At 40.5% G+C, this 27,485-nt stretch overlaps 1 protein-coding gene across 3 annotated transcripts in view; it reads left to right on the top strand.

The window, feature by feature from the left end:
- Positions 1 to 27,485, top strand: part of kremen1 (kringle containing transmembrane protein 1) — a 63,959-nt gene that overhangs the window by 30,146 nt on the left and 6,328 nt on the right. For all 3 annotated transcript variants that reach the window (XM_014335692.2, XM_005928895.3, XM_005928896.3), the window contains exons 3-6: positions 2,396 to 2,487; positions 21,192 to 21,316; positions 22,765 to 22,918; positions 23,733 to 24,065. In XM_014335692.2, coding sequence (XP_014191178.1) covers positions 2,396 to 2,487; positions 21,192 to 21,316; positions 22,765 to 22,918; positions 23,733 to 24,065 — 704 coding nt within the window. The remainder of the gene's footprint in view (positions 1 to 2,395; positions 2,488 to 21,191; positions 21,317 to 22,764; positions 22,919 to 23,732; positions 24,066 to 27,485) is intronic.

The following is a 27,485-nucleotide window of genomic DNA, read 5'->3' on the forward strand; positions in this document are numbered from 1 at the left end:
CAAATGCGCAGCTTCGGAGCCTTTAAGGCAAAATGCAATGTGGCTATAATTGGCTCAGTACCAAAGTGTGTGGCTCACTCTGAGCAAAATGAGTCAATCAGCGTAATTGTGCCAATTAAATGTCCAAACATCTTCTGTGATCTACCTCTGGGTATGGGAGTGTTTCAACAAGCTCATCTACTCAGAGCCAAGCAGGCAATCTGTGACGCACACAGAGGTGAATGCAACCTCAGACACACACACACAGACAGACACACTTTATGCAGTATATATATATACGTAAAATGGATTTCCGCATTAAGGTTTCTGCTGATCTGCCCTATGCTACCTCAGCTGTCTGCTTTCCACCTTCCATTTTGACCCTCACACACACTCTGTATGTGTGCGAGCTAGCAGCTCGAGGCAGGATTGATTATATTTCCCAACTTTTTGGGCTTGCCTGTTCATTTAGCTCCGTGGATGATGTTCTCGTGCTTTTACTGAAAGGGTGTGTGCAGGTGTGTGTGTGTGTGGGTTAGAAAAAGGATAAAATGCTATCTGAGCTCCAGGGTTTTGGTGAAAGCTCAGAGAGGGGGAGCACACTACATCATGTACTGTTCAAAGATGTCAGTAGGTCAGATTTGGGTTGGGTGGTCTGCTGGATGGATGTTTTTTTAATGCTAATGGATGTAATTCATGCCTGGCTTTTGGAGGGATGATTAAGAAAGTGCACTAAATTACATAAGTGGCAGCACTATCTTAGGTTTGTTCTTGGAGTCTTATTTCAAATAGGACTATTATGTGTTGACAGGCGCAGAAAGGAAAGAAGAGGAAGAAGAAATGGAGAAAGGGTATATATATCAGTGGTTTTATGCTTGGACCCAGTTTTTTTGCTCTTTTTCGCCATTTTAACAGTAGCCTCGGGGTAAACAAACAGGTGTCTGCCTCCAATTTGGGTGGAGCGACAGACAGATCTGCACTCATGATATCAAGTCCAAATTTACTGGCAACCAAGGCTGGTTTCCTGTGAACATAGGAACATTTTAGGTTGAGAGAGATGATCGTGACTAGATGAGCCTTTTCTTTAAGACTCCCATGGCTAACAGGATGCAATAAAGAAAGCCATGTTTGCTATGAATTCAGAGTAAAAGCTTTAAGGAGCTTAAACTTCAGTTCAACTCTGAAAAGTCTTCTTTGTCAATACCTCATTCTCAGTGTGAAAAGAGAGGAGGAAACTCAGGATAGTGTGTTAGATAGCAGAATAAAAGACGTGGAAACGCCCTTCACAACTGTGCGCACAAAAGGTGAAACGGGATAGTGCAGCGCTGCAGGGCTTTGTCAAGATGCTACAATGAGGTGTGTCAAAAGAGATGAAGAAAAGGTTTTTGGCAATTACCGTCAGCGCTAAAAAATAGCGATGTCATCTTAGAAGGCTTCTTTAGTCAGCAGAGAGTGTATTTTTCCAGTTTGGAATAATCTTGAAATGGAGCTTAAAGACATGAAGCAGACCAAGTTGCGCTTCCGCTGCACACTTGCTGCTTTGACTTTATTTATCGACAAATTAGAAGTTACTGTGAAGGTCATGATTTACAAAGCTGGATGATTACCCTGGAGATATGAAGCCTGCACAAGGCTTTTAGGTATCTTCAATCCCACTTCTCATCGCTTTTGTAAGTGAAACTGAAAAGGAAAAGCACTGAGGGGCCCATCAGCCTTATTCTCATGGGTTTAAAGGGCCTTGATGAGGATCAAAAGAGGCCATAGTCTCAGACAAAAGCTTGGCCCCATCAGCCGTCCTTTTTTTTAGGTCTGTGTCTGGCCCAGAACAAAGAGGCTTCCCCCCCAACCTCTAACTAGACCAATTGGACTGGCTCTTGACTGGCATGCAGGGTCGAGCCTCCAGAGTACAGAGGAAGGGGTGAAACCAACAAGCACCAAAGGGTGCTACTAAGGATGACTGACACAGCTGAGATAATCTCCTTCTGAAACATAGTTGAGTATTCAGTCGATAGCCGGTCTTTTTGATCTGATATCCCACTATCATTTCTTCTTCCCATGCTTTTCCCTAATCCTTTTTTTCAGCTCTCCTCAATCTTTACTCTGAGAGAGAGCAATCTGATGCATTCACCCATCATTTTTTTAATAATAGATATCTCGGTACGTGCAAAATTTCCTTATTTCCACTTTAAACAAAAAATGTGCACAACAACAAACATCTGGCAAAGAGCAGGGCAAACACCAACCAGTTTTTAAATGAAGCGGGTTGTTAAACAGGGAAACATTGCAAATTATGTGCTGCTATACTGTCAGATTATAATTTTATAATCACAAGAGGAGCTTCAACTATTCTTTCCACTATTTGTTTCTTGTTTAAAATTATCCAATGCAGGCAAATGATTGTTATAATTTTCTGCAGGAATCCTGATGGGGATGTTCAGCCGTGGTGCTACATTGCAGATCATGAGGACGGGATCTACTGGAGATACTGTGACATCCCTACATGCCAGAGTAAGAGACTGTCACTTCTTTATCTCGCTCTCTGTCTTCATCCCTTCCATGCCCTCAGGGGCAAATCTTGGGCATACGGTCCAACCACTTTCATTGCTATGCTCATCTTCTCGCCTGCTATGAATAGCTTTTATGGACTGCGGTGGCTTGTACACAGCTATTATCATCTAAAAAATGTCTCTAATTGCCTTCCGTCACTCCTCCTCCTGCCATGCCTGGGCCTGTCTTCAAGCTGTCACTGCCTACTTGTGTGTGTGTGAATGTGTGTGTGTGCATTTTTGTATATATCTATCTTCATAAGTTTCCCCCTTTGGCTTTGCAGCTTGTTTTGACATGCTTTTTTGATGTGAGCGACTATGTGCATCTACCAGTTTGTGGATGCTTTTGTGTGTTTTGTTCACATGTGGGTGTGAGAGTTTCCCTGTCCAGTAATTCCGGGATTAATATGTGTGATGGACTGTTTACACAGGGAGATTTAGTGCTTCTGTGTGTCTTCTCTACTAGCTTGGCACATATCTAGAAAGAGCTGCCTGTCTTTAATCCCGGTGCTTTTGTTCCCTCCACCTTTTTAATCGCTCCTGTTGAAAACAGACTCTGATGGATCAGCCTAACACTGTTTTTGATGCCAAATATCTGAATACCCGCAGAGGAGATTCAGATCTAGTGATTTACGGCACGTAACTGGTGCACATGCTGATGTTATTAAATGCAAACAATGTGTTGTTATAAAAGTGCCAATAAAGTTGGGAAACAAATATTATTTTAATAACTAAATGAATCTGATAAGTGAGCACAATAGGAGAGATAAAGGCAAAAAATTTTACCAAGCAGAGCTTGACTGATTTGTTTAACTTACATAAATATTCCATTTTCCTCTTCAGTCATGAATGAATAACATTCCATTTAATCTAATCAAACCCTACTTTATCGCTGCGTGCCTGAGATTCTTTCTCTATCTTTATGTATTTTCTATTATTATTTTTCCAAATCCTTAAATATCTATTGTACTTCTCCTGTGGCTGCCTGAGCCCTTTTCATTCCTTAATATTTAATGTGTGTAGTGTTTAGTTATATCTGCAGTGCTTACCACTATCACCGCATTAAGGGTCTAACCTGTTGTGCAGCCGGGGTCTTTCTGTGTCGAGTTTCCACGATCTCCTTTTGCCACCACGGGCTTTCTCTGAGGTTCTCTATAGCGTGAACACTTGTCTTTTTTAAAGCGTCAGCCCCGTGTTTGACCCCGTCTCGTGATTAATTCCAACTGAGCTCTGGTGTTTCCATGTCGCTCAAAAACATAAGCAGGTATAGCTGATAGATGGAACGAAACCTAGTGTTAGTGGGTTTTCGCTTTCATGCTCTAGTCCGGAAATCCTAATTAATAAAGACTAAAGACCACAAAAAAGAGGTAAAAAAGAAGAAGAAAATGCAGCCTGTCTTGGAACTTGAGGTAAAACAGTAGAAATAGTGCAGGTGGAAAGCTGCAAAGCTTGCAGTAGGTACTACGAGGCACTACTAGGCCTCAAGAACCTCCCAGCCCCTCTAGCTATCCCACCATTATCCTGTCTGAGTAGCATGCCTGACTAAAGCCTGCTTTTTGAATGGCCCGGAACCCATTAACCCGTCTAATAATGCCTGTTGGCTGCACGGCCTGTGTGCGTAGCCATAGTTATCCTCGGTATATTATGCATATAGGAGCTTGTCTGTATCCCATTAGAGTTTTGACTGACCTATTTCAGACAACTGTCCATTTAGCACAGTGTGTTTTTCCTCCCAAACCACAAAGGTTTGGAAGAGCAGTGTACATTGAGAGCTTGTCACTGTCTTTGGTAAAATTAGGCCAGCTTTTATTCCGTATGGATATACCATGTGCTGGTTGAGCCTTGTTTTTGTTTGGGATCCTAGTACTGCGTATGTAACCCATCCTTGTGACATGTGGCCAATTTTCAGCTGCTCAGAGCTTTGCCCATATCAAGTTCTGCCTTACATGATCGTTCCCTTTTTTGTTTGGCTGTTGAAAGTTAGATAGAGCAATGAAACATAAGAAAAGGAGATGGGGTGTGCTGCGAGCCAGGCATTCAGTGTCATGAAAACATGCTTGTTTGGTGGAGATGGTTTCTCCCTGCAGGGGTACGGGGCAGCTTTCAGACACGAATGCTCTGTCTCATCTATTGTAAAACCACAATCGCCACGTGGTGCCTCACCTTCTGGCGCTGTGTGTTCTCAATCTTCTGCGTTTGAAAGCTTCGGCTGCCAAGTGAGAGAATGCTGATGTTCTTTCGGTGTCAGTGTTCTCAGTCTGCGGCTGGCTACAATAGCCTCAAAAACACTGTGGTGTGCCAGAGGAAAGGCAACAGTGGTCTGTGTTTTCATTTTGTCTCACTTTTGTTTTGTCTGTGCCTTGGTTTTGTCTGCTTTTTTGCTTACGTTTGATGTCGTGTGGTTGGTAGTGGGTCGCCACTCGCTGAGCCACCTGCCGCAGCCTTGCTAGTGGTTCGTCTGTGATCCAGCTGGGTTTCCTGTCATCTAGGGTCATGCCACCCCTGTTGAGGGTGACACACCCTGATGGAGCATCCACAGGCAGGCAGGTCACATGAGGCCAGGAACACAACGTCTGACAGTGTGGATTACAGCGTAGGTCAGTACATTTGTTGATCTTAGTAATCCCTCATGGCAGCGTCATGTGGTGGAATTGTCTAAACATTTCAAAAAGGCACGCTGTCAGTGCACGTCTGTACACAATGACAGCTGCGCAGCAAGTTTTGTCCTAAAGGTAGAGCCGCTCCTCGTTGCCAGATCGGTAAATGCTCGCTGTCGTTATATATTGAAGTCCACATCTTGCTTCGAACATTAGCCATGCTCTTCTGACAGCAGTTCTAAATATTTTCACATAACTAAAATCTCAATTCCCCTAAAATTATCTCATTATTAAACTGCACTGAATGTTCTTTTGAGTAATGTGACTCTTTCATTCGTTGTGAAATGTAATTTTCTCAACGTTGTAGGTGAGTTGAATGCTGATACATTTTAACCAGGCTTTTAGTGTACCGAGAGGACTATGTTTTAGCAATGAGCTGTAGAAAGCAACAAGTCCACTCAGGTCCTCCAACTAAGTGATTGCATCTGTCGTGTCTTACTAAACCCATACAAGTATTCCTGAAACAACATACACAACGTGATAACATGCACGTCAGAAGGCCTCAACACACCCATTTTTTGACCCAGAGACTGGAGGTTAAAGCTTGCCTGTGATGGGTTTGGGATGATGTGCACGCTTGCGATAATGTTAAACTCAACGTAAAAAGCTCCATTCTACAGGATGCCAAGTTAAAGGTGACGCCACTCATTTTTTACATGCAATTTTACATGCAATTTTTCACGCGTTCCACAGAGGCCATACTATAGATCATAATAACAGCTTGTGAAATCATTTTCTGAGGAAGGATATATAAAGGATGGACATGGCCGCACTGATGTCACAAGTAACGTAGTAAATTCCCGTTGTAACACCTCAAGCTGAGCATTTTGATCATGGCTGTCTTGGTATCTTGACCATGGGGTGACTGTGTCAGAGCAACCGTCCTGCCTGCTCGTGTTCTAGTGACTCGACAATGACAAGACGAGTGTGCCCTAAATAATAATATCAGTAGAGACCAGAATGTTTGCTGAAGAGACTTTTTTTAACCAAAAGAGTCTGGCTGTTAGAAAGAATGCATTTTAAGGAACTTCAAAACTGGTTTTACATTTTAGACTTAAAAGCTACATCCATCCTTTATGTACAGTCTGTTGGGAGGAAGGAATTTTCTAATGAGGTGGAAGGAAAACCTGCGACCAAACCAGCAGGTTTATTAAATTTAAAACAAATGCAACTGCTAAATCCATTAATTCAAAGTGAGACAGTAAGTGGGAGGTAAAAGAAAAATGAGTTTGTGGTTACTTGCATTGACAGCAGATTCATCAAACATTAGCTCAGTTTGAAAATATGCTTTACTCACTTGTTAAAACATGCAGTCATATTAGTGATTGATAAGATGACAAAAAAAACACAAAAAAAATCTGGTTAAAATTATAGACCTAACTTTTTACAAAGGATTCTGTTGCTGTACGTCTCTGTTGTGATGTTCTGAAATGCTTGTTTACATGACCACTGACAGTGTGATGGTTCCTTCCCTAAAGCATTCCATACTGCAGAGACATTTTCTTTTGGTGTGGCTCCTTGAAGCTGACACGCATTTGCTTGATGCTATGCGCTGACTGAATTTGACTGACAGAGTGAAACTGTCAGGGTGAAGTCTTCAAGCGTTTGCCAAGATAAAGTCGCTTTGATGTGCACATTGGAAGCTCATCTTTCAACAGCATATAACCAAGAAAAACTTGTTATGCCACTGTGTTCCTGTAGTATGGAGATGTGGAGCATTTGAGTTTTCCCCTTGGTTTCCTTCACTAGAATAGTTTGAAAATACATTTTTCCATGACCAATCCTAGGAATAATAAGAGTTGATAAACCCAGCTAAGCTTGCCCATGTTGCCGATTTATTTCAAGTTATATAGACTATGTGAGTGTGGTGTACAGTCTCTGTTTATTTTAGACATTGTTGCTGTGGCTGACGATACCTGCTGGGTGGTGTTAGGATGAGAGACGTTATCTTTATGCCAATATTCCCTTAAGCTCTGTGATACTTTAAGATATCATTTTGTTACAGAGCTGTCAATGTGTTTGCACCTCACTTACAGTAAGTTATTCTTTTATCTGTTTAAACAATTGAGGGAATGTCTGACTAACGCTGCCGGTCAACATGCAACAATAGTCTCAATATGAGCAGTACTACACTCATCTGGCAAGGCTAACCAGTCACACCTTAAAAAGCATTAAAACAAAGCAGTAATGTGTTTGGTTCAGGTTTTATTGCTGAACGTTGAGGTAAATATGAAGTGTTGAGATAAGTGCCTTCATTTACGGTGATTTATGATGACGCTAAATGCCACTTTGAAGTTGCGGATCACCTTAGTAAACCCTGACGTACTCTTGAGTGAATGCGATCAGGTGTGCTCGTCCTCGTCGTTCTTGTTCAGTGTTTTGTGAGGAAAGTGAACAGTCTGCATGTCAAAGGTTTATAATGTCTGAAACGAGTGTTTCTTGGACTTAACTTACTTTTGAAGTTGCTATAAATGTCCATCGTCACTGCTTAAATACAAGCTGTAAACTTTAATGAAACCCTTTCCTTGTAATGTAGATTATTTTTGTCCCCATTTTAAAGAAAGATGCAGTATACCACATCCTTCCACCCAGTTAATGATTTGGATTCAGTTAGTAACAAAAAGTAGAAGCACTGGGTTTGTAAGGTTGTGATTAATAAAAACAATCTAAAGGGCATCAACCAGATTTTTTGACAGTTTATATAAATCTACTAAATACAGGATAGTTCAGGGTTCACAGGTGTTTTTGATTTTATATATTTATAATCAAACTATTTTTATATGCAGCTCTAATAGATTTATATATATTTTCGAACTATTTTTTATATTTTATAACTTTTTAATGTATTGTGTTATTTAAATCTGTTTATCAGTTACTGTTCTTACTGCCTTGGAGCAACTGAAACCACATAATTTTCTCAGGGATTAATAAAGTATTCCAATTCAAATTGTGATGGTTTTTAAAAAGGTTTTACAGTGAGGATCCTTTTTTATCATTCCCTGATGTCCATTACTGTCCACTTTTTAGGGATAAAATGTTCTGTAAATGAGGCTCTGCTTGGTTTATGAACACAATTGTATAAAGACCTTCAGATTTTTGTATAAAATTGACTTTAAGCTTGTGTAACTGTAAATCTGTGTGTTTTTATACAAATCTACCGTGAATAGGTAAAAAGTCAAAGTAGCAGATATTGTAATAAAATGTCTGTACAATATAAAATGTGTTTTAAATTAAGGATTCATTTTTGAATTTTTCATTTCCCCCAATAATGTCCAGAAATGCCTAACACTTAAATTGTGTTTTGCTTTTAATGTCTTGTATCTGTTTTCTTCATGTATTACAAACTAACAGCAGGTCAAGTAAGGTTGTAGGCGAGACTCATCTCGAGGTGTCTAATGCAGGCTTGTCTCTATGTTTTTATTTTTATGTCAGAGTTAGTCCTAATGTGACACCATCCAGCGCTGAATGATTATACATGGGTGGTGTTCCTTAAGTTTAAGCTCTGGGAAAAAGGGAACGGGTTGGAGAAAGTTTTTATTTAGTATGCTATGATTGACAGGAAAGCTCAAGTAAATGGTTGAATGAGTGTCTGAGACGAGGACAAGTGCGAATCAAAATAAGCAAGAGGTCAAGACAAGTTGGACATGTGGTTTGGAAGCCCGGACCGAAGTACCACAGCCCTGCCTCGTGGCTGCTGTGGTTGCCTAAACCAGGGATGCCTTCAGGTTTTGCTACTGCAGTATTTTTCTCACTCTGTCATTGTTTTTAGAGGCCGAATATTTCCCTTAGGTGGTCTTGCACCAGCTTTCACCACAGCCAGCTTTTCGGCCATAATACTGACACAGGTTCAGGCAACATTGCATGCGTGTGTATGCACGTGTGTGTGCACGTGTGTGTGCACGTGCGTGTCCCTGCACTGTTACCAGTGCAAAACCCAGTGAGATATTTAGAGTCTCAGAGAGAACATTTAATGAAGTGAGCTAATTTAGGCATTTCCTTATTTCTTTAATAAGCTCCTGTATGTAAAAAATTATAAGTACTGAAGTTGAGGTAAGGTCAGTCATGCTGTACTTATGAGTTTTCTCTGGAGATTCTCCCCCCACACAAACACATTTTATAATGGAAAACTGAAAATATGAGTCATTCTGTGTTGTTAAAACACAAAGAATGAACATAACGGATGATCCGAGAGAGCCTTATAATGTGGTTTCCCTTAAAATCATTACATTCACAAAAGGATACTCATTTTGTTAAATGGAGGCTTCTATTAAGGATGAAATAGTGTAAGTGCGTGCATGTGTTTGTGTCTGTGCGCACCCAAGTGCAACTAATGCCTGAATTCAGATTTTTGACTTAAGTACCCAGAGAGTATAAATTAAAAAAATATAACCTGCCAAGATTATTGTCTCCCAGCCAAATTAATTGCACATTTTTCACAGAAACATGCCAAACTCCTTCTTTTTAATGCAGTTTTATGTATAGTGTTCTCACAGGTGCTCCGTGACTAGAATTAGATGGTTACTGCTTTGCAGTAATGGGACTAAAACTTTGTGCCATATATTAGGTTAAGTATTCTGGAAGAAGTGAAGTGACTTTTTAAATGTTTTTAGTACTAAGCTTCACTTCTTTATGGGGTTGACATGCCCCTTTCACTTTCATTAGGCCTGCCCTTACCTGAAGAAGTGGGCAGAGGAGTTTTGAAATTACTACTATTAGCTTATTGTGACCTCTGACCTCCTTAAAGCTCACCTCCACCCACACCTGCCCTCAGGGAGAGTACCTGTATGAAGTGTTATGAGGAAACTTTTAAATGCAATCTAGAAAGTAAACACACAAAAACAAACCAGAGGACAATCAGGTAAATATGGTCTCTCAGACCCCGTCTCTGGCTCCTTCCCATTCTCAAAATGTCTGGGGTTAAATCAGTCAGGACCATTAGGGAATTAGATGTATTGATCACGAGGTGAGCTGCCTGTGTAGAATGTTTGCTAATGAGTAGATGGCCATTGTTTAGTATTTCTCCTGGGAACGAGGAGGAGATGAATAGCAGGTCAGCTACTTTAGGGCTCACAAATGAGGGCTCGCTGCCAAATGTAGATCAGCTCTGCACAGTTATAATATATTTAATTTTATTTAGTGTCTATTGTATGGCAAATGGCATTCGATCGCCTAGTGTTTTTACCTGTTTTGTGTGTGTAAGTGTGTGTGTTTTGCAGGTTTGCCCATTTTCTGCTAAATTTGATCAAAATGCTTTATCATAGTCGGTCTAAGTTTTAATATTGGAAAGTAGTGACAGTGACAAAATGAGTCTGCGGTGTGTGCAGACAGTGTGTCTCACTTAATTGGGTGTTTTTAAAAGAGTCATTCTGGGAATATACTAAAAGACTACATTTAAATCTAATCTATCAAGTACTCTGTACAGTTTTTACTTTATTACTCAAACTATAGGATATGCAAGTGTCCTGCACCCTTTGGTAGTACAACACACCCATCCCATATTTCATTTTCAAGGCAATTGGTTTTTATGCTTTTTTAAAGGTAAGGTTAACTGACTAGAACTCACATTACAGCAGTTCTGTGAGTCTGTATAAAGACGCCCTGTAAGCCAAGTAAAAGTAATCTCTACTAATCTTCTTGTTGTGCAATATTTGTTTGGCAAATGCAAATATTTGCCAATTCTCTCTAAAGCCAATGGGCCTGGGGTGGTGGGAGGCAGTGCATCTTTGCACCAAATTTCATGGCAGTACATCCATTAGTTGCTGAGATATTGCACTTGAAATTACAAATAATAACTTAATTAGTAGAGTTTCTTCGGGGGCTCGATATATTTGGCTGTTTTTGTCTATTCGTGATCAACTTTCCTCTAATTGTAGTTCGGGCCTTCTCAACCGATCAAGGAAAAATGCAAACATTTTTGGCTGAATTCTATGAAGCACAATGAATTAAATGTATTTATGGTCCATGATAATATGTGTTTTTGGTAACCACCTGATGAGTGCAGGCATGCAGACCACATTCTCCTGCGGCACATTTATGCCTCCCAGAGGATTCATTTCAGTTTTTCTTTTAGTTTTTCTTTCATCGTTGTTTTGTGTTACCCTCAAACGAAAATATCAGCTGCGTGGATAAAATGGAGTATTTAATTATCTAATGGACAAATATCCCATGAATTTTATGGATCACATTTAAACTCCCTCTTTAATAAGGCTCTTTGATTAATGACTGCATGTTTTTTTCTCTTGCTTCATCCTCAGGAAAAAAAAAGTTGTGCGTTTAAAGGGACCATTACTGGTGCTTGTAGCTGCTAGTCTTTTATTACCTACTCTCATAAGGTTTCAAAGGATGTCTGGAAAAATACTTTTTCCATCTATCTTTCCATTGTTGTGTTTTAGTGTCCTCTGCGGTTACACAGCTTCAGCAAAACTGTTGCTGATGCCAATTGGACCAAATAAGGGATGCAAGGATGATGCACTTATTGTTTTTGCCCGATGCTGATAGAAATACTGCCAATGAGTAAAAGTGTCACAAGTTTGAAGTTCTGCTCGTGTGTCGTTTTTACTTAAATTGCAAGATGATAAATAAAGGAGCTTATTTAACATCTGAGGTGGTCACAGAGCGTCTGCTTCTCTCTTCATCTCCCAGCTGCTCTGATATCAAGTCTCATAAAACTCCTCAGGACACAGGCTGTTTGGTTTTGTGAGGGGAGGCAGTGATGTGGTATGGTGATCGTTTTTCATCTCTTCCCTGCATTGTTCTTCTCGGACTCTGAGAGCACTAATTATTCACTTAAAGCTTTGGCTCCTGCTTGTTCCCTCTAATTAGATGGTTAGTCAGTATCCCAGGCCCCTGGGATGAGACATTGATCTCCTCCATCACAATCACATTGTGACACAGTCACCACTACACTACAGAAATGTTTAAATGGGATAAGAAACAGACATCATATACAGTAAACAAGCGCAATATGCAGTGCATTTGCCTCTCTGTCCCTCTTTCTCACACACACACACACACACACACACACACACACACACACACACACACACACACGCACGCACGCACGCAAAGTAACGTGCTTTGAATGTCCAACTTGCAAAGTCACTCTGCTGGATACAAATGCTTCTCTCATTCTGTCCAATAATAAGTCCTTTATTGTATAACTGTAAACTGTTCCCATTTACAGGCTGGAGAATTTATGATCTCCATAGAAAAACAAAGCATAAACGCAGCAGAAACACATAATGGCAACACCCACCTCCTTACAAACAATACTGAGTTTCCAGAAATGATTCTCCTGGGGGAGTTTGTGGCATATTTCTCGATTTCTCTTGTGTTCTCGTGGGCTGTGGTGCAGTCGACAAGACTAATCAAAGGCTTGATGAAATGCAGCAGCTGTATTTGTTTATGTATTGAGCATACTGTACTACAAAAGGGGTAATAAATGGGGCCGAGACACAATGAAAGGGAGACAGAGCGAGGAATGAAGGCAGAGAGACAGAACGGGATGGAAAGGAGAAAAAAACAGCACATAAACACCAACTGTGATAAGTGTTGTTTTCTTGCTTTGTTGCAGTTAGCATTCCTCAGAAGGCAGTGCATGTTTCAAGCGGTGTGTGTGTGCGCCTCCGATTTGAATGGTTAACCTGCTGGTGGTGGATTAATGGGCTGCCGGGAGAGTTTCCAAGGCGTCGACATACCTGTGTTTTAAATTACTTCAATTGAGCCTATTAGCACTTGAGGAATGTGCCTTTAAAATCCTGCTTCTGCTTTGTGACCACACATCTAGAACGTCCCGTCTCTAATCTGAACGTACTAATTCGCTTTTTGTTATGGTGTGATTGGATGGTAATGAAGCATTGGTGATGCTTTAAGAATCATTTTAAGGTTTATATTTTTTGAATAAACGGGTTTTACGCGCTGTAAGCGGCGATACTTTTCAGCGATTTTCTCTTATCTAGAGTGTTATCGAAACTAAATCTCTCGAGATTTCAGATTTGATGCGAATATAATAAATTAAGCTGTCAAGGAAACAGGTGTCTATAAAAATGTTTGAGGGCCATGATTCAGGCAGCACGGTGGTTAGCACTGTTGCCGCACAGCAAGAAGGTCCTGAGTTCAATTCCGCCATCAGGCCGGGGTCTTTCTGTGTGGAGCTTGCATGTTCTCCCCATGTTTGTGTGGGTTCCGGCTTCCTCCCACCGTCCAAAGACATGCAGCTTGTGGGGATAGGTTAATTGGATAATCCAAATTGCCACTAGGTGTGAATGTGAGTGCGAATGGTTGTCTGTCCCTGTGTGTTGGCCCTGCGACAGACTGGCGACCTGTCCAGGGTGTACCCCGCCTCTCGCCCTGTGACAGCTGGGATAGCCCCCCGCGACCCTGAAAAGGATAAGCGGAAGCAGATGGATGGATTCATAAAAGGAAAAACCGATGAATCTTTCCGTGCTCACAAAACATTCAGAAGAGAAGGAAATGCTATATGTTTTGCACGTGACATCATGTGCATATCGCTCAAGAGCTGTCCGCCATATTGGACGTGACACTGGTAGTGATCACGCCTAAAGTCATGCATTGTTTACACACAAATTATCACTGACTGTTGGGTGTTGCAATCATCAAGGACACAAAATATTTTTTTTATCGCTTTCCTGCTGATTTGGAAGGTGAAAAAGACAATTTCTTTGATAAATAGTTGGGTCAGTTATAAGTTATTTGAATTTTAAAGTTTAACAGTATCTGTTTCAAAGAATATTTGACCATTTGACACTTTTACTTTTTATATATTTCTATTTCTAGTTTTTTCTTTCTCATCTTCTTCATCTGCCTCCTTCACCGCTACGCTCCTCCTCGTCTCCATCTCATCCTCTTCCTCCTCACCTCAAGCCTCACTCCTGAACTGAAGTTGGTTCTAACATAAGAAATCCAACAGGAACTTGTTTATTTATTCTTGATGTTGTCGCATTTAGTTATTGTCGTTAAGTAAGCTAAGAATAGAATCTGTCACCCCTCCCAGGGTATGGGCCGCCAAAGATAGATCTCTAGAGTTTTAAGACTCTAGCATCCCAAAACTCTCAATCACAAATGAGCTACATACACTTGTCGACAGTGTAATGCACAGTGACACATCAATATCAAAATGCAATAAAAATCAAGTAAATACCTGAGCAGTGACCAGTGACCATGGTCCCCTTGGTCCAGTGACTGCAGTTCCAGGAAGAGTCCAGTGACTGAGGTTTGTTACCCATTTTGCAGGACTTCAGATCTGGTCCAGTATAATTTTATGGGCTGTTGATAGCATAATGATATAAACCGTTTGCTGTGAAGTCAGGGAGAGCACCACGGTTGCACTTCAGAGCATCACTAAACTCACTCAGTGGGAGTAAGTAAACATCCATCTTCAAGTCCTCCCTCCCACATTTCTCCACATAACGAGCAAAATGCTTGCCATGAGAGTGTTTTACTTCCTCTGAGAGAGTGTATACACTAATACTTACAGCTGCCATAGTCTATATCGCCTTCATAATGTTTAGAAGGTTTTTTACTCACTTGGCTTGTCAGGATTGTTACACGTTTAAAAATGGCCGACAAATTAATGTCATGTGGTGAGTGGTCACATGTCTGCAAAAGCTCTAAAGCAGGAGCTTGAATGAAAACCAAAAAAAAGTTATATTGTTATTTATTGTTTTTATATCCCAAGTTGAGCCGGCACACAAATAAAATAAGTGAAATTTGGCATTTTCATCTAAAAGTATGAATGTGTTTTACATTTTTTCTACATGTGTGTGTATGTCTGGTTCCCCACTTGTCATCACTACATCTTTATCCCCATACATCAGACTCGGCCCTGATTAAGTTGCACGAGCTTGTATAGCTGTATAGCTTTGTATTGTGTTATTTTCTAAGGATGGCTTTGGAAGCATTGGTAGTCAGAGCCAGATGTTATAATAATGGATTTTTTATTCTCTCAAAAATTGATATCAGTATTGGCTGAGCCCAGCTGGGCTTTGTTCTGGGCTCTAGTCTGCATGAGGATGCGGAAAAGAGAATTTGTTTCCTACAGTGATGCTTCCTCATTCCTCACACCTTTGAACTTCTTACACGTTGCGCATTTCCCTGGTGTTGAAGGCTGTTTCCTGAAATCTGGTGCTTATATTCTCAGGAAATCAGTTCTTTTTTGTAATATTTTAGTAAACTAGTGGACATTATGATATATATCTATTTACTGTAGTTCAAGGTGATATTTTTTTCTGAGCCAAATGTGAAAATTAATCAGTTGTTCAGTGTGTTTTTGTGTCAGTTTTGTTTGTACTTGATAAGTCTGGCGGACGAGTTGATCTAGAAAGTGAACATAAATTTCAACACAGTTATTTAGAGACCTCGTGCCATCACCCACAGAGTGAAGCCACAGAGCGATATCATTCACCACCTGAGTGGGCATCGTCAGTCATCCCCTTTTGACATTAAACTTGACATTTTTTTGTTCCCACGTCCCAAATTCTTGAGACGGTAACTCACAAACCGCTTACAGAAAAAGAAACTAAATAAAACAAAACCAAATGACGGGATTTGTTTTTGCCAGTTCAAATCATGAATAGAGAGTCCATTCAAAACAACTAAGTTAGGTATAGAGTTATGTGTGCCGTAAGGATTCTTTTTGCTACCCTGCTTTTAGGGACAGAAAAGACTCAAATTTTTTTCATCTCTTCTAGATTATAGGATTAGGACAGACTGCAAGAATAACTTTTCTGCCAAATTCTCCAGTGTTCCAGTGATTATAATACAGAAAAATCATATTCATCATTCAACTTCACTATCTTGCTTCGTGTGGAGCATTCTGCTGGGTGGTGCAAGCGAACGGGGTTGAAATAAGAAGTCCTACCCAGAGTCCCATTAAAAAGAAAACATTTCTTTAACTCTCTCTCACCCTCTGTAGCTTATTCTTATGCATATCTTCAGTTCTTTACCCTCCACGTCATAGAAATTTATAACTATAATTATGTTTGCTTAATGTTATGCTCGTCCCTCCAGCTCATCAACCAGCTTGCACGTACTGCTTGCCAAGCACATTTGCCAAAGCCTGCTGCACATGTTTGATGTTGTTTGTCATCATTCTGTGTTGGAGCTATTTTTTTCTTTTTCTCTCATGTGTTTTAGGTCAGTGGTGCTGTTGTGTCTGCTGCCTGGCAAGACCTCCTGTTAAACAGACACCCATGAACTTTGCAGCTTTGCCCAGTGCCTCCTGTCTGCAGTGCATTGTGGGAAAGCTGGCTGACTGCTCTTTAGTGAGCTGAGGCTGCCAGGTTGGGATGAGTGTGGCTGGGTTTTTTAAACATTGTAGAAGTCCCCCCCTTTCCCCACTGTGATCTCCCAGGGTTTTCAGAGGTCTGGGGTGGGCTAACTGGAGCATTTATACACCTTGTGTTTCCTCCATTTCTCCCCTCTGGCTCGTTAAAGTCTAAATTCCAGCAACGGCTTTGAAGTGTGTTGAGTGTGTTTGTGTGTGTTTTTTCTTTTACTGTACGTGAAGATATTTGCACTTGTTGCGCCTGCAAAGCAGATGTTTTTAAGCGAGATGCTGCTGTGCTCAGGAGTTTTCATATAAGAACAATTCTGTGCTTTTTGTGGATGCACACTGCAGGGCGGTGCATAGAAAAGCGATCGTCGCCGTCTTCAGTTCTGCACAAACCTCCAGTGCGCCGGTGTATGAGCCGGACACCTACCGCTCCTCAGCCAGTACTTCTCAGCCCCTAAAACGAGAAGAGGACAAAGAATGATAAATTAAGTGTAGTCTGCAATCTTCTTGTCAAAGCCAAGTTGAAAAAGAGCATTTGTGCCTTTAATCTAGCTCCTGAGCACAGCAGTAGCATTTTTTCCTCTGCTTTTCAAAACCTCTATTGAAGTAGTACCTGCCTGCCTTGCTCGGAGGGAAGTTGCTGGTTCCCTACCAGGTGTTTATCTCTCTTTTCTTCTCTGCTTCCCTGTTGTGCACCTCACCGCTAGTGTGTACTTAAGCAACTGATAAAAAAGAGACCGCTTCTATAGCACCGTGGAAAATACGAGAGACCTCAAACATTCTTATAACTGTCATGTTTGCCTTTAACCTGTCAAATAATCTGGTGCTTACTTTTGCAAGTGTGCACCGTGGAGTCTTAGTAAATGATCCCCCCCATCCCAACCAACCACATTAATCTCTTCTAAAGCTCTGGCATGTTTGTGGCTGAAAAAGGAATATTGCACATGATTTATTGCTGGTCTGAGTGTGTCTGAGGACTTTGTCTTCAAGTGTTGAGTCATTTGTCAAACACAGTTCTTGGCTGCTGCCAGAATTTCGCCGGTCACTTAACGGTCATCAAATGTGAGCGAAATGCAGGGAGTGGCTGTCTCTCTGCCAGTCTGTTTCGGCACCATTTTTCTTTCTATTCGTCTTCATTTTCCAGTCTGTGGGGGACATTCTTGTGGACAACAATTTGTGAAGAATCTAAAACATGTCACACTTTTTCCCCAAAGAGTCTTTGTGCCTCAAACAGAGAGAATCTACAGATTCTGTTGGTGCTTTGTGCAAGCCAATAAGTTAACTTTGGCAGCAGCTGGCACGCCAGTGACAATGCACATGTGTGGTCTTTATTAGGGTCACTTCAGTTCATGAAGGCAGAGTTGATTGATGCTCTTCTGTAGTAATGTTATAAACATTCAAACAGAGTTGTATGCAAATCCATACTCCCTTTTTTGTTTGCACAATACCAATATATTCCACATTTCATGACAGGCTTGTAAAAATAGATGAAGTGTTTTTCTGTTTCGTGCTGGGAACTGCTTGTGCACTGGTGGAACTTACTGTCATCAGCCGAGCTGTGCCTGCATGTTTGATGACAGGCAGAGCTCAAGAGATTCTTATTTCTAGGACAGTGTTGGTGTACAGTATCAGGGGACTTTACAGTGTCTGAGCATGTTGTCAGACTTTGGTGTACCCGCAAAGCAAGACAGTGTTGTTGTACAAATAGACAGGAATTGCTATTGTGTAATGTCTTAGGATCAAATGAACGTCTTGCGCTCTTCTCAATTCGTGAGGAAACTCTAGCGGGGAGTTCTCTGTGGGATTCTATTTGCATGTCATTAGAGAAATAAATAAAAAATCAATACAAATGCTATTAAGGCCTCACAGGCCATCAGTGACCATAAATGTGTGAGTGGTGGCTCGCATTTGCTGTGAAATTGAATGTAAAAGCCCCATTCTTGCAGGCGGCCTAGAGACCAGTTAATGACCCAGTGGTAACCACCAATCCCTAGGGAAAAGGGTATATTCTGTGACCAGTAAGCAAGCGGTTACTAGCAATTGCTAGTGTGAAATTTCTCACAAAGAGAAAACCTCTATGGGATTTCTTTGGTTGCCAGCAGGTTGCCTTGGTCACCAGTTTGCAAATCATTACCAAGCGATAACGAAACTGTGAACAACGTGACGCAAATTAAAAGCAAAACACTTGCTTTCAAAGTAAAAGTCGTGTCTTGGCAGTCATCTTTTTTTTTTTTTTTGCAGACAACTCAGTGTCTTCCATGCAGACTAAGATCAACTGCATCAATCTGATAGTTGACTGAAGCAATTGCGGAGGTTTTTGGTGCAGCACCCTCTTTGCATCTGATCTCACATCGCTGACCCTTTGGAGAATGTGCGTTTTTTCTGGAAGTTGCTGATCTCCAAACTATGATTGTCCTGCATTACACAAAAATCTAACAATGATCTTTGTGTAGCGGTTTGATTTCCAGTTATAGGATTTCAGCCACTGTGCTTTTTCATGACTGTATGAAATAAGGAGCAATCAGACTTTGAGTTTTTACTAAAGGTCATTTGAAATTGGAAATTGTAAATGCTTTAATACAGACCACAGTGTCACATGCTTTTGATTTTTGCGTCCTTGTTGTATCTCACAGCAGACTTGACAGCTATTTTGGACGCAGTCTTTGCTCTTGTCTTTTCTATCGTTCCCTAATGATCTCTTTCACACCCTAAGGCCACATGACACCACTTCCAATTACACTGAAGAGAATTTTTTTTCAACTTCCCGTTGAAATTACTTTCAGGGTGTGCATTTACTTATGTTTGTCAAATTCATTTTAGCTCTGAACATCAAAATAAACAACTTTAAGCGCATTTGGATTTAAATGAAAAGCAAATCACAAATAGGATATAGATTGCTGGAGGCTTTATTGGCACTTCCCAAGCTATTACATTGAATTTAAAAGCTTTGCAGCGTTTAATCACTGTACTAGATTTTTGAAAGATTGTATAGTATTTGATGAATACATAGTGGATTAGGGCAGACAGTTTGATTCATCTGCACGAATGTGATCTGGAAAGGTGTCAACATCCATCTTTCATCTATCTGTCTGGTTAGAAATCCATCTGGCATTGTTGGCGCATTGGTCTCACATATTGTAAAATCTAACTTGCATGCAGAGAAACTTTTTGGTGCACATGAGAGGCTATCATCAAAGTATCAACAAAATAATTCAAAAGTAATGTTTTTAGTGTCGGTTCTGTTCTGTTTAGTCAAAGAGCCTAAATTCACGAGATTAGAAATTGTGCTTACCTACTGTTTGATGTCAAGTGGCTGCTGTGCAAAGATCTATTGTTCAGCTTAAGCCTGTCTGAGTGTAAAAGCACAGAAGTATTATTTTTTTTATAACACGTCCGTCAGGACAACTGATTTATGAATGGGATTTCAGCCTCCTCATATGAAAAGTGAAACCAGCATAAGAGTGATGTGATTTCTGTAATCTATAATTTTAGTAAACACTATCTTGTGGTTTGTAATCATTAGCTTTAAGTCATATTCAAAAGATAAAGGTCATCAACTTGTCAATGAAATGTAGCCAATATTCATGCATTTTCACAGTTTGATCAATGACAAAAACACTTAGCTTGGGTCTTCCTAAATAGACTCTATTAGCCATCTATGCTGTTTATGTGTAGAAATAAAACAGGCATAGATGGCAATGACTGGGAAAAAGTCAGACATAGGATAAAAATGAGGAGTTGGTTTAGAGATGGGTTGCAAATTGGCTTGCAGAGGCAGGACTGACTGAAGACAGTGCTGAACAACTAAAGCAACAGAAATATTGTGCACTTTACTGAAGGGTGTTGTAACCAGCTGTTGCAAGTTTATACACAATGATTGCTGGCAAAGCTTAATTTTGGAACGTGCCAAAACTAATGCTGCTCTTAATTTTTGTGTTTTACAAAAATACTGAGTTTAATAAATCTGAGTTTAATAAAGGCCCAGGTGTTGGACATGGTCTTCTTCCTGTCATGTGACAAATTCCACATCGGAACCCCCCCCTTTTTTTTTTCTGTACGTGAGACTTTAAAATTATTCTCTCTCACACACACACAACACACACACACACACACCACACACACACACAACACACACACACACAGTCCACACATTTAGAAACAGGTTATATTCCTAATCTGATGCAACAGCTCTCAAATCTGACATGGTACATTTTCTAAATTCCAGCTCTGTGTCGCTATGACTTAAACATCCTTGTCCTCTTCACCCCTTTTTCTTTTCTCTGCTCCTCTTCCTCCATTGCCGCTCGCCACCTCCTCCTCCTCTTCTCTTTTTCTCAGAAGCCAAATAGTTGGCTTGCTTCTTGGCAGTTCAAGCTAGAAGTTTCAAACAGAGTTCTGAATATTTGACGAGTGTGTCATCACTGATTGTTCTTTGGGCTGGGTTTTTGAGATTAAGCGTTAGTCACAAACATGATTAGAAAATTGAAACAGCATATAGACCATGTAAATATAGTTTGAAGCATGTTCTGTATGATATAATCCATTTCTTTCCATATCTGTCGACTTGTTTCTAACACCTGCTGTACTTTAATTCCATTATACATTTGATCTTCCCTAATCATGTGAAAACCTCGCCTTACTGTGTGATGCAGACTGCATCTAAGATGCAGCATATAACTAATCATTTTTTCCCACTCTGGTCTGCTCTCCCTACAGTGCCTGGAAACTTGGGGTGCTTCAGAGACAGTGGTGACCCCCCCACCCTGACTGGTGCCAGTGAGACCTCCAACAAACTCACTATCCAAAACTGTATCAGCTTCTGCAGGAAGCAAAGATACAAGGTGAGATTTGGAATTAAATTAAAAATATATTAAATAACAAGAAAACATGAGAAATTTTATTTCAACTGCAATCAAACATGACAAGTTCTGTAAAAATAAAAGAGGAAAACAAACCGTAATTGGTTTATGGTTTATCCTCTGTCCTATCACTTCAAATCTCTCCACCTATTGGATGTAAAAACAGAGTAAATTGTTGTTTTTAAAACAGGCGTGAGCAGTCTTTTTGCAGTAGTCAGGCTTTTATGGGTAGTTTTCTGTCAGTTATCTAGATGATGCGCTCTTTATTCAGCCATCACACTTCCTGTTTGAAGCCAACCAGCAGATGACGAATCATCACAATAATCAAGGCTGACAGCTGGAAATGAATGGTTATTAGCCCACTGGGTTCCTCCTCTTCACTGCATTTTCCCTTCTCTCTGTTTCTGGCGTGCCATTGTCCCTGCTACAAACAGTGCCAGGTGTTAATTTTCTGTCTCAGCAGATCCACTTCAGCTCAGTATGCATTGACAGATACTGACAGGCACCCCCTCCCCTCTCAGTTAGGCAGATGTTACAGGAAATGGCAACAGACTGGCATCATCTGCCTACCCTTGGACTGTCACTGTCCTCAATACACACGTGAAACATCAGTGCTCTGAAATATGGATCCCACGTGACTTTGTGACAGAGAGCATGCCTGATGAGTGAGACAGCAATCCATGGCTTGTTTACTCTGCCAAAAGTATTTGTGTACGTGTTCTCGAATTTAACCGCATCAGATAGAATAATACAACAAGGAGCTTGATACATCTGGGTGGAAGCAGAGGCTGCGTGAATTCTTATTCCATGAGTAGGAAATTATCCAGTACCTTCAGTTGCGTGTGTTCGTTTAGAGCCTGAATATCGAACAACGGCGTCCTTCTGAATGAAGAACAATACCTCTTTTGACAGCGAGTGGCCAGCAGTGGCGAGGTCAAGATGTGTGAAGGTTTTTGACGTGTCACATTCCTGCGCTGACACTTTCTGGAATGGTTTACTAACAGTTTTGATTTGAAAGACAGATAGGTGTTATTCCTGTACCGTTTCTTCTGTACACCCCGTGTGCAGCTGCGTGTTTGAAGGGAGTCTTCTAATCAGCTGAGAGGCCACAGTTATACAGACTCAGATTACAACATCTTGTAATCACGAGAGAAAGAGCAATTAGGGCGCTTTAGGCTCGAGTCACTTATTTCAGAGGGAAGTAGCTACATGTAGTCAACTGTTTACCCCACGTTTACACAATTCCACATAAATCGAACATGAAAAACATAATTGGTCCTTTTAAAGTGAAAAAATGTAATGTAATCAAGTCTTATTTTATGGGAAAACAACAATCTTTATAGAGAACTGAAAGAATGTGTGTTTGCAGTCAGCAGAATGACCCCCTCAGTGTTTTCCTCAGTTGCACAACTCCTTTTTCTGTTTTGCAGCTTGCTGGTATGGAGTCAGGATATGCCTGTTTCTGTGGCAACGATGTGGACCTACAGAAACGTGGCGAGTCACCTAGCATGGAGTGTAACCATGTTTGCTTCGGTGACCACACTCAGCCCTGCGGCGGAGACGGCTGGGTCATCATATTCAGCAGTGAGCACTGACAGTTGTCATTCTGGATCTCATTCTTTAGTCTTTTCACATCTCTGCTGTAATTTCACATACATTTTCAAACATTTAGTCTGGTTTTATTTTGTACAAATCTGATTTGGGGACAGCTCATTTCTTTTATCATCGTAAAGCTGTAAGAAGTCAGAACACAACACACCTACAATTTTAAAATTAGTAACCCTGCCTGCAGCTAGCTCTTCTTTATTCTAAACCCATACCACCATGCCATCAAAGACAGGATCTGCTCTGAAAAGACTTTTGACTGACAAAATCTGCTATCAAAGATCAGGTTTTGTACAGCCTGAAATTAAAGCCCAAAGGCTCAGCAGTCTAGTTTTCTCTCAGACCACCTATATTTCAGTCTCCTGAAAAGGTTTTTTTTGGTCCATTCAAAAACATGTTTCTTGCATGACATTTATTCATATGTTATGTCCAGTTAGGCTCATTTTCCAGAAGCTTTGTTGCTGGTTATGCGTGAATCCTATTTCTTGTTTTTAATACTCACATACTCTTCAGTTAAACCACATTCTTCTTCAGGCTGTTTTTAGGCTGAATCTTGTAAAGATGCTTTGAATTAAATTCTGAATCTAAATCAGCTTGAGTTTAATAAATCAGATACCACAGCTATGGTGTTTTGTTGTGGTGCTAAAAATCAAAGGACATGTCTGTCCTTTGTGTCTGATCAATCACAAAAAGTCATGTACAACATGATCACAAGCCCAGATGTCAACCATCTCCACAACTTTTAATCTTTAAACGAATAACACAGGCATTTTTTTTACTGCTCTTTTTTCAGCCCGAGTGGGGGCCTGTGGTGGGAACTACACTTCTCCATCAGGAGTGATCTACTCCCCTGACTTCCCTGACAAATACGGGGCTGGGCGTGTTTGCTACTGGACTATCCAGGTCCCTGGATCTTCGGCCATCCTCTTCAATTTCACCTTCTTTGACATCTCCGACCAGACCGACATGGTGGAGCTATTGAATGGCTACACAAATCAAGTGGTGGCCCGCTTCGACTGGCGAAGCCCTCCGCGGGATCTGGTAAACATCACGGGCGACTTTGTCATACTGTACTTCTACTCTGACCGAACCAACCAGGCCCAGGGATTTGCTCTTCTTTACCAAGGTGAGAGCTCACCAGATTTTCTGAAATGTCTCACCTATTGTGATGTTTTCCTTCATTATAGCTTCTGTGCTCAGCCTGCCTTCATTCATAACACTTTGCAAACAAAGTAAGAACCCTCATTTGCGTGGCTGGCTGGCTAGCACTATGATAGAGTTTTGCATAGCATCCCTAGTTTAGTAAAGCAACACCTGTTAGTTGTGGTTAGGCAGTTGTCATGGCTTTGGCAGGCCCTTTTCTCTTTTCATTTGCTAGTCAATGTCTCACAGCCCCGGGTGATATTGCATATTTAAATGTGCTCTGTTTTTCTAGGAACTCAGTCTCTTATCAAGCTGCTGCAGAGTGCTCACCCAGAGTGTGTTCTCTGCTAAATTGCACTGAAAGTTTTTATGCCACCTACATAAAAAATACAACCATCGTGTGCATTACGGCTTCTGATATGCCGATTTCATTGTCTAGTGGATGCATTTCTAAGAAACTACAGCTCAGAGGACTTCAAAGTAATTTTATTCCTCCCAGTCTAATGCAAAGAATGTATAAGGATTCATGTGGAATAAAAAAAAACTTGTTTTTTTGTGTTATGTTCTCTCATGAATAGTCTGAAAGCACCAGAAATGATTTAATAGATTAATTTCTGCAGGAATGAGCAAAGCACACCCTGATATAATTCACTGTAGGTGACATTCAAGCTCACATTAAGAGGCAGTCTCCAGCCGCCCCTCCCTCTCTCCCTCCATCTGTAATTCTGTGTCATTTTTCTTTGCCTGCTGGCATTACAGTAAAAACAATATTGGAAGGTCAAAATCCTCTGACCCTCAGACAGGCACGATCCTTTCTCATGACATGGATCTTGTTTTGCGGGAGGTAAAGTCTATTCCAGAAATGCAATCTGAGATGGGTTATGAGAAAAGGTCACCTCCTGAATTAAGTAGTTGTTTTTTTGTTTTTCAAACAGAACTATATAGATAAAAACACATAGTGACTGAGGTACAAATAGAAAGCAGACAGTGTCAGCACCATATACGTTTAATATCTCCTTGGTGGCAGGCTGAGCGGTTGGATCTGTAATTTGAGGATAAACGCTCTCAGATGACAGTGACAGCACATTTCAGCTGTGACTGGGTTTGAAGCATGGTATTTTGTTTGCAAATGGGAAACATGTGGGCAGTTCTGGGAACATCACAGCCAGGTTGAGCAATTACGTGAAAAAGAAAAAAAAACCCATGCTGGTTTAACATCTGACCAGCATTCATGAAAGAGTGGAACAGTCCTGGAATAATCGATATTTGAAAGTAGTTCACGCAGCTGAGAAACTCGAAGCACCTCAGCAGCGGAAGAGGCGAGGTGATGTGAAATAAGATAAATAAATGTACAGAAGATTCATGAGAAGCAATATAAAAGAACTGCACAGTACATGTTATGTGTTTAATGTAAAGTTAATAATTTGTTGAACATACTGGGGTATTTAAAAAATAACTTGAGCCTGAGTTGGTTAGTTGGAAGGCCACAAAGTCAAGCTTAACTGCAGTTCCCAGCAAATAAGTTGACGTCAGTCCCAACCCACATGCCAGCAGCTGTCGTAGCCCATAGTTGCTGCATATCTGCAAGCCTCTTTGCAACCCAGCTTGTGTTTTATTTCTGACTTAATTAGTCTCCAGAACATATCCATGCCACCAGATATAAATTTCTGCAGTTGAACACTGGTATTCCCGAATGAAATATGCTTTTGGTTCGACCATTACTCACATACTGGAAAGTTTATTCTGCACTGCCAATGGAGCAGTCAGTGGAGAGTTGTGGAAACTATCATTTCCATTGGACTGTTTCAAATTGTTAGAGATGGCTAGGTCCTTACTAAGTCACCTGAAGTTAAATATGCTTAAAAAAATGTTTTTTCTCAATTTATAACTTAAGTCATTTATTCTGTTTCTTCATACGTGCTTTTAATCTTTTGATGTTTTGTGACTATGTCTAAAAGTTTTAATTCTTTAAATCTAATTTCCGATATTCACAGACATCTGCTCTAAGCATCTAAGTAAAGCACAATATCTCATCTGCGGATGATTACAATTGCAGCATAATGACTCAAACCTTAACATGTAAGAAAAATAATAAAAGACCCAAGTGACACTCATAAATATCAGTGTGAGACTGAAACACTGCGCAGTTTGTTTCTCAGCGGCAACATTTCACACGGAGGACGAGAACATTTCTTAAAATCACACAGTGATTTTAAATAAATCGCAACTATGTTTAGGAGACGTAAATGAAAGGCAGAGGAGATCTCATTTAGGATATTGCTTTCCTCTGGGAGCCCATAAATGAGCTGAAATAGTCCATGCTCCCTGGCACTGTTGTTTTATGAAGCAAACTCTGCCCATCTGGAGCTGTAAGCAGGTTAAAGCAAACAGAATTTATTGCAAACACTTTTTGAATCATGTCTTGAATTTTAAAAAAAAGTTCTCAGCACCACATGTTTATAGCACGCTTGGGTGTTTTTGCAAACTCCATCTGTTTCTTAACAAATGCAGTTAGTATTAAATATTCACTCGTGCCTCTGCTGTATATACTTTCAACAACATGATCAGCATGAAGTAGTATAATATTACCTCATGCTTGCTGCAGCCCAGTTTATACAATGGAATAATTAAAGGAGTGTTAAGTGATCGATGCCCTTAACTTGTAGAAATTACAGCGACATGGCATAACATTTCCCTCTTCTGCATTCGACGCTACATTCATCACTTCATTGTGAAGACACGGGATGTTACATTACACAGAGCTGTAATCTAGTAAGGGCAGTAAAGCTAAGTTATAATAACAACCAAGGAGTAATTTTACTACTAAAACTGATAAATGATTTATATATTTCCAGATGAATAAAAGATTTTCTTGAATAATGAAAGTCGTTTTCCTCTCCTATCTTATCAAAAGCTCCTTCTAGCCTTTTCTTATTGTGGCTAAAGGGTGACATTTTCACAAATGATTAAATGCAAATGATGGAGGACTTCATAAAAACTCGCTGATATGGCGAGATGCGATCTGCCTTCCGTTAACGTTGTTTGTTTTGTTGCTACTGACAAATTAAATGCGTCAGATCAGATTTGTATTATATCAAAAAGAGCTCATCAGTGTGCAAAACAGCAGCAGCGTGATCAGAAATCACTGAAATCACTCGAACAAATTCAGCACATTGATTTAGTTCAGACGAGCCAAAACTCAAGCTTAGTCACAGTCCTAGCAGATCAGCTGATCTCAGTGTCAGCTGATACCCTTATTCACCTTCAATATTGGACTTATTCAGTCTTCCTACAGTTGCTACACAGGTGCAAGCAGCTTTGCAACCCGCTTTCCACCCTTTTTCATTCTGTACCTAACATTATCAATGTCATATCAGTGTAATATGTCATGTGTTATCATTGA

This window comes from Haplochromis burtoni, unplaced genomic scaffold (assembly GCF_018398535.1).
Source record: "Haplochromis burtoni strain Fernald_Lab_line unplaced genomic scaffold, NCSU_Asbu1 Contig_111, whole genome shotgun sequence".
Taxonomy (NCBI): Eukaryota; Metazoa; Chordata; class Actinopteri; order Cichliformes; family Cichlidae; genus Haplochromis; species Haplochromis burtoni.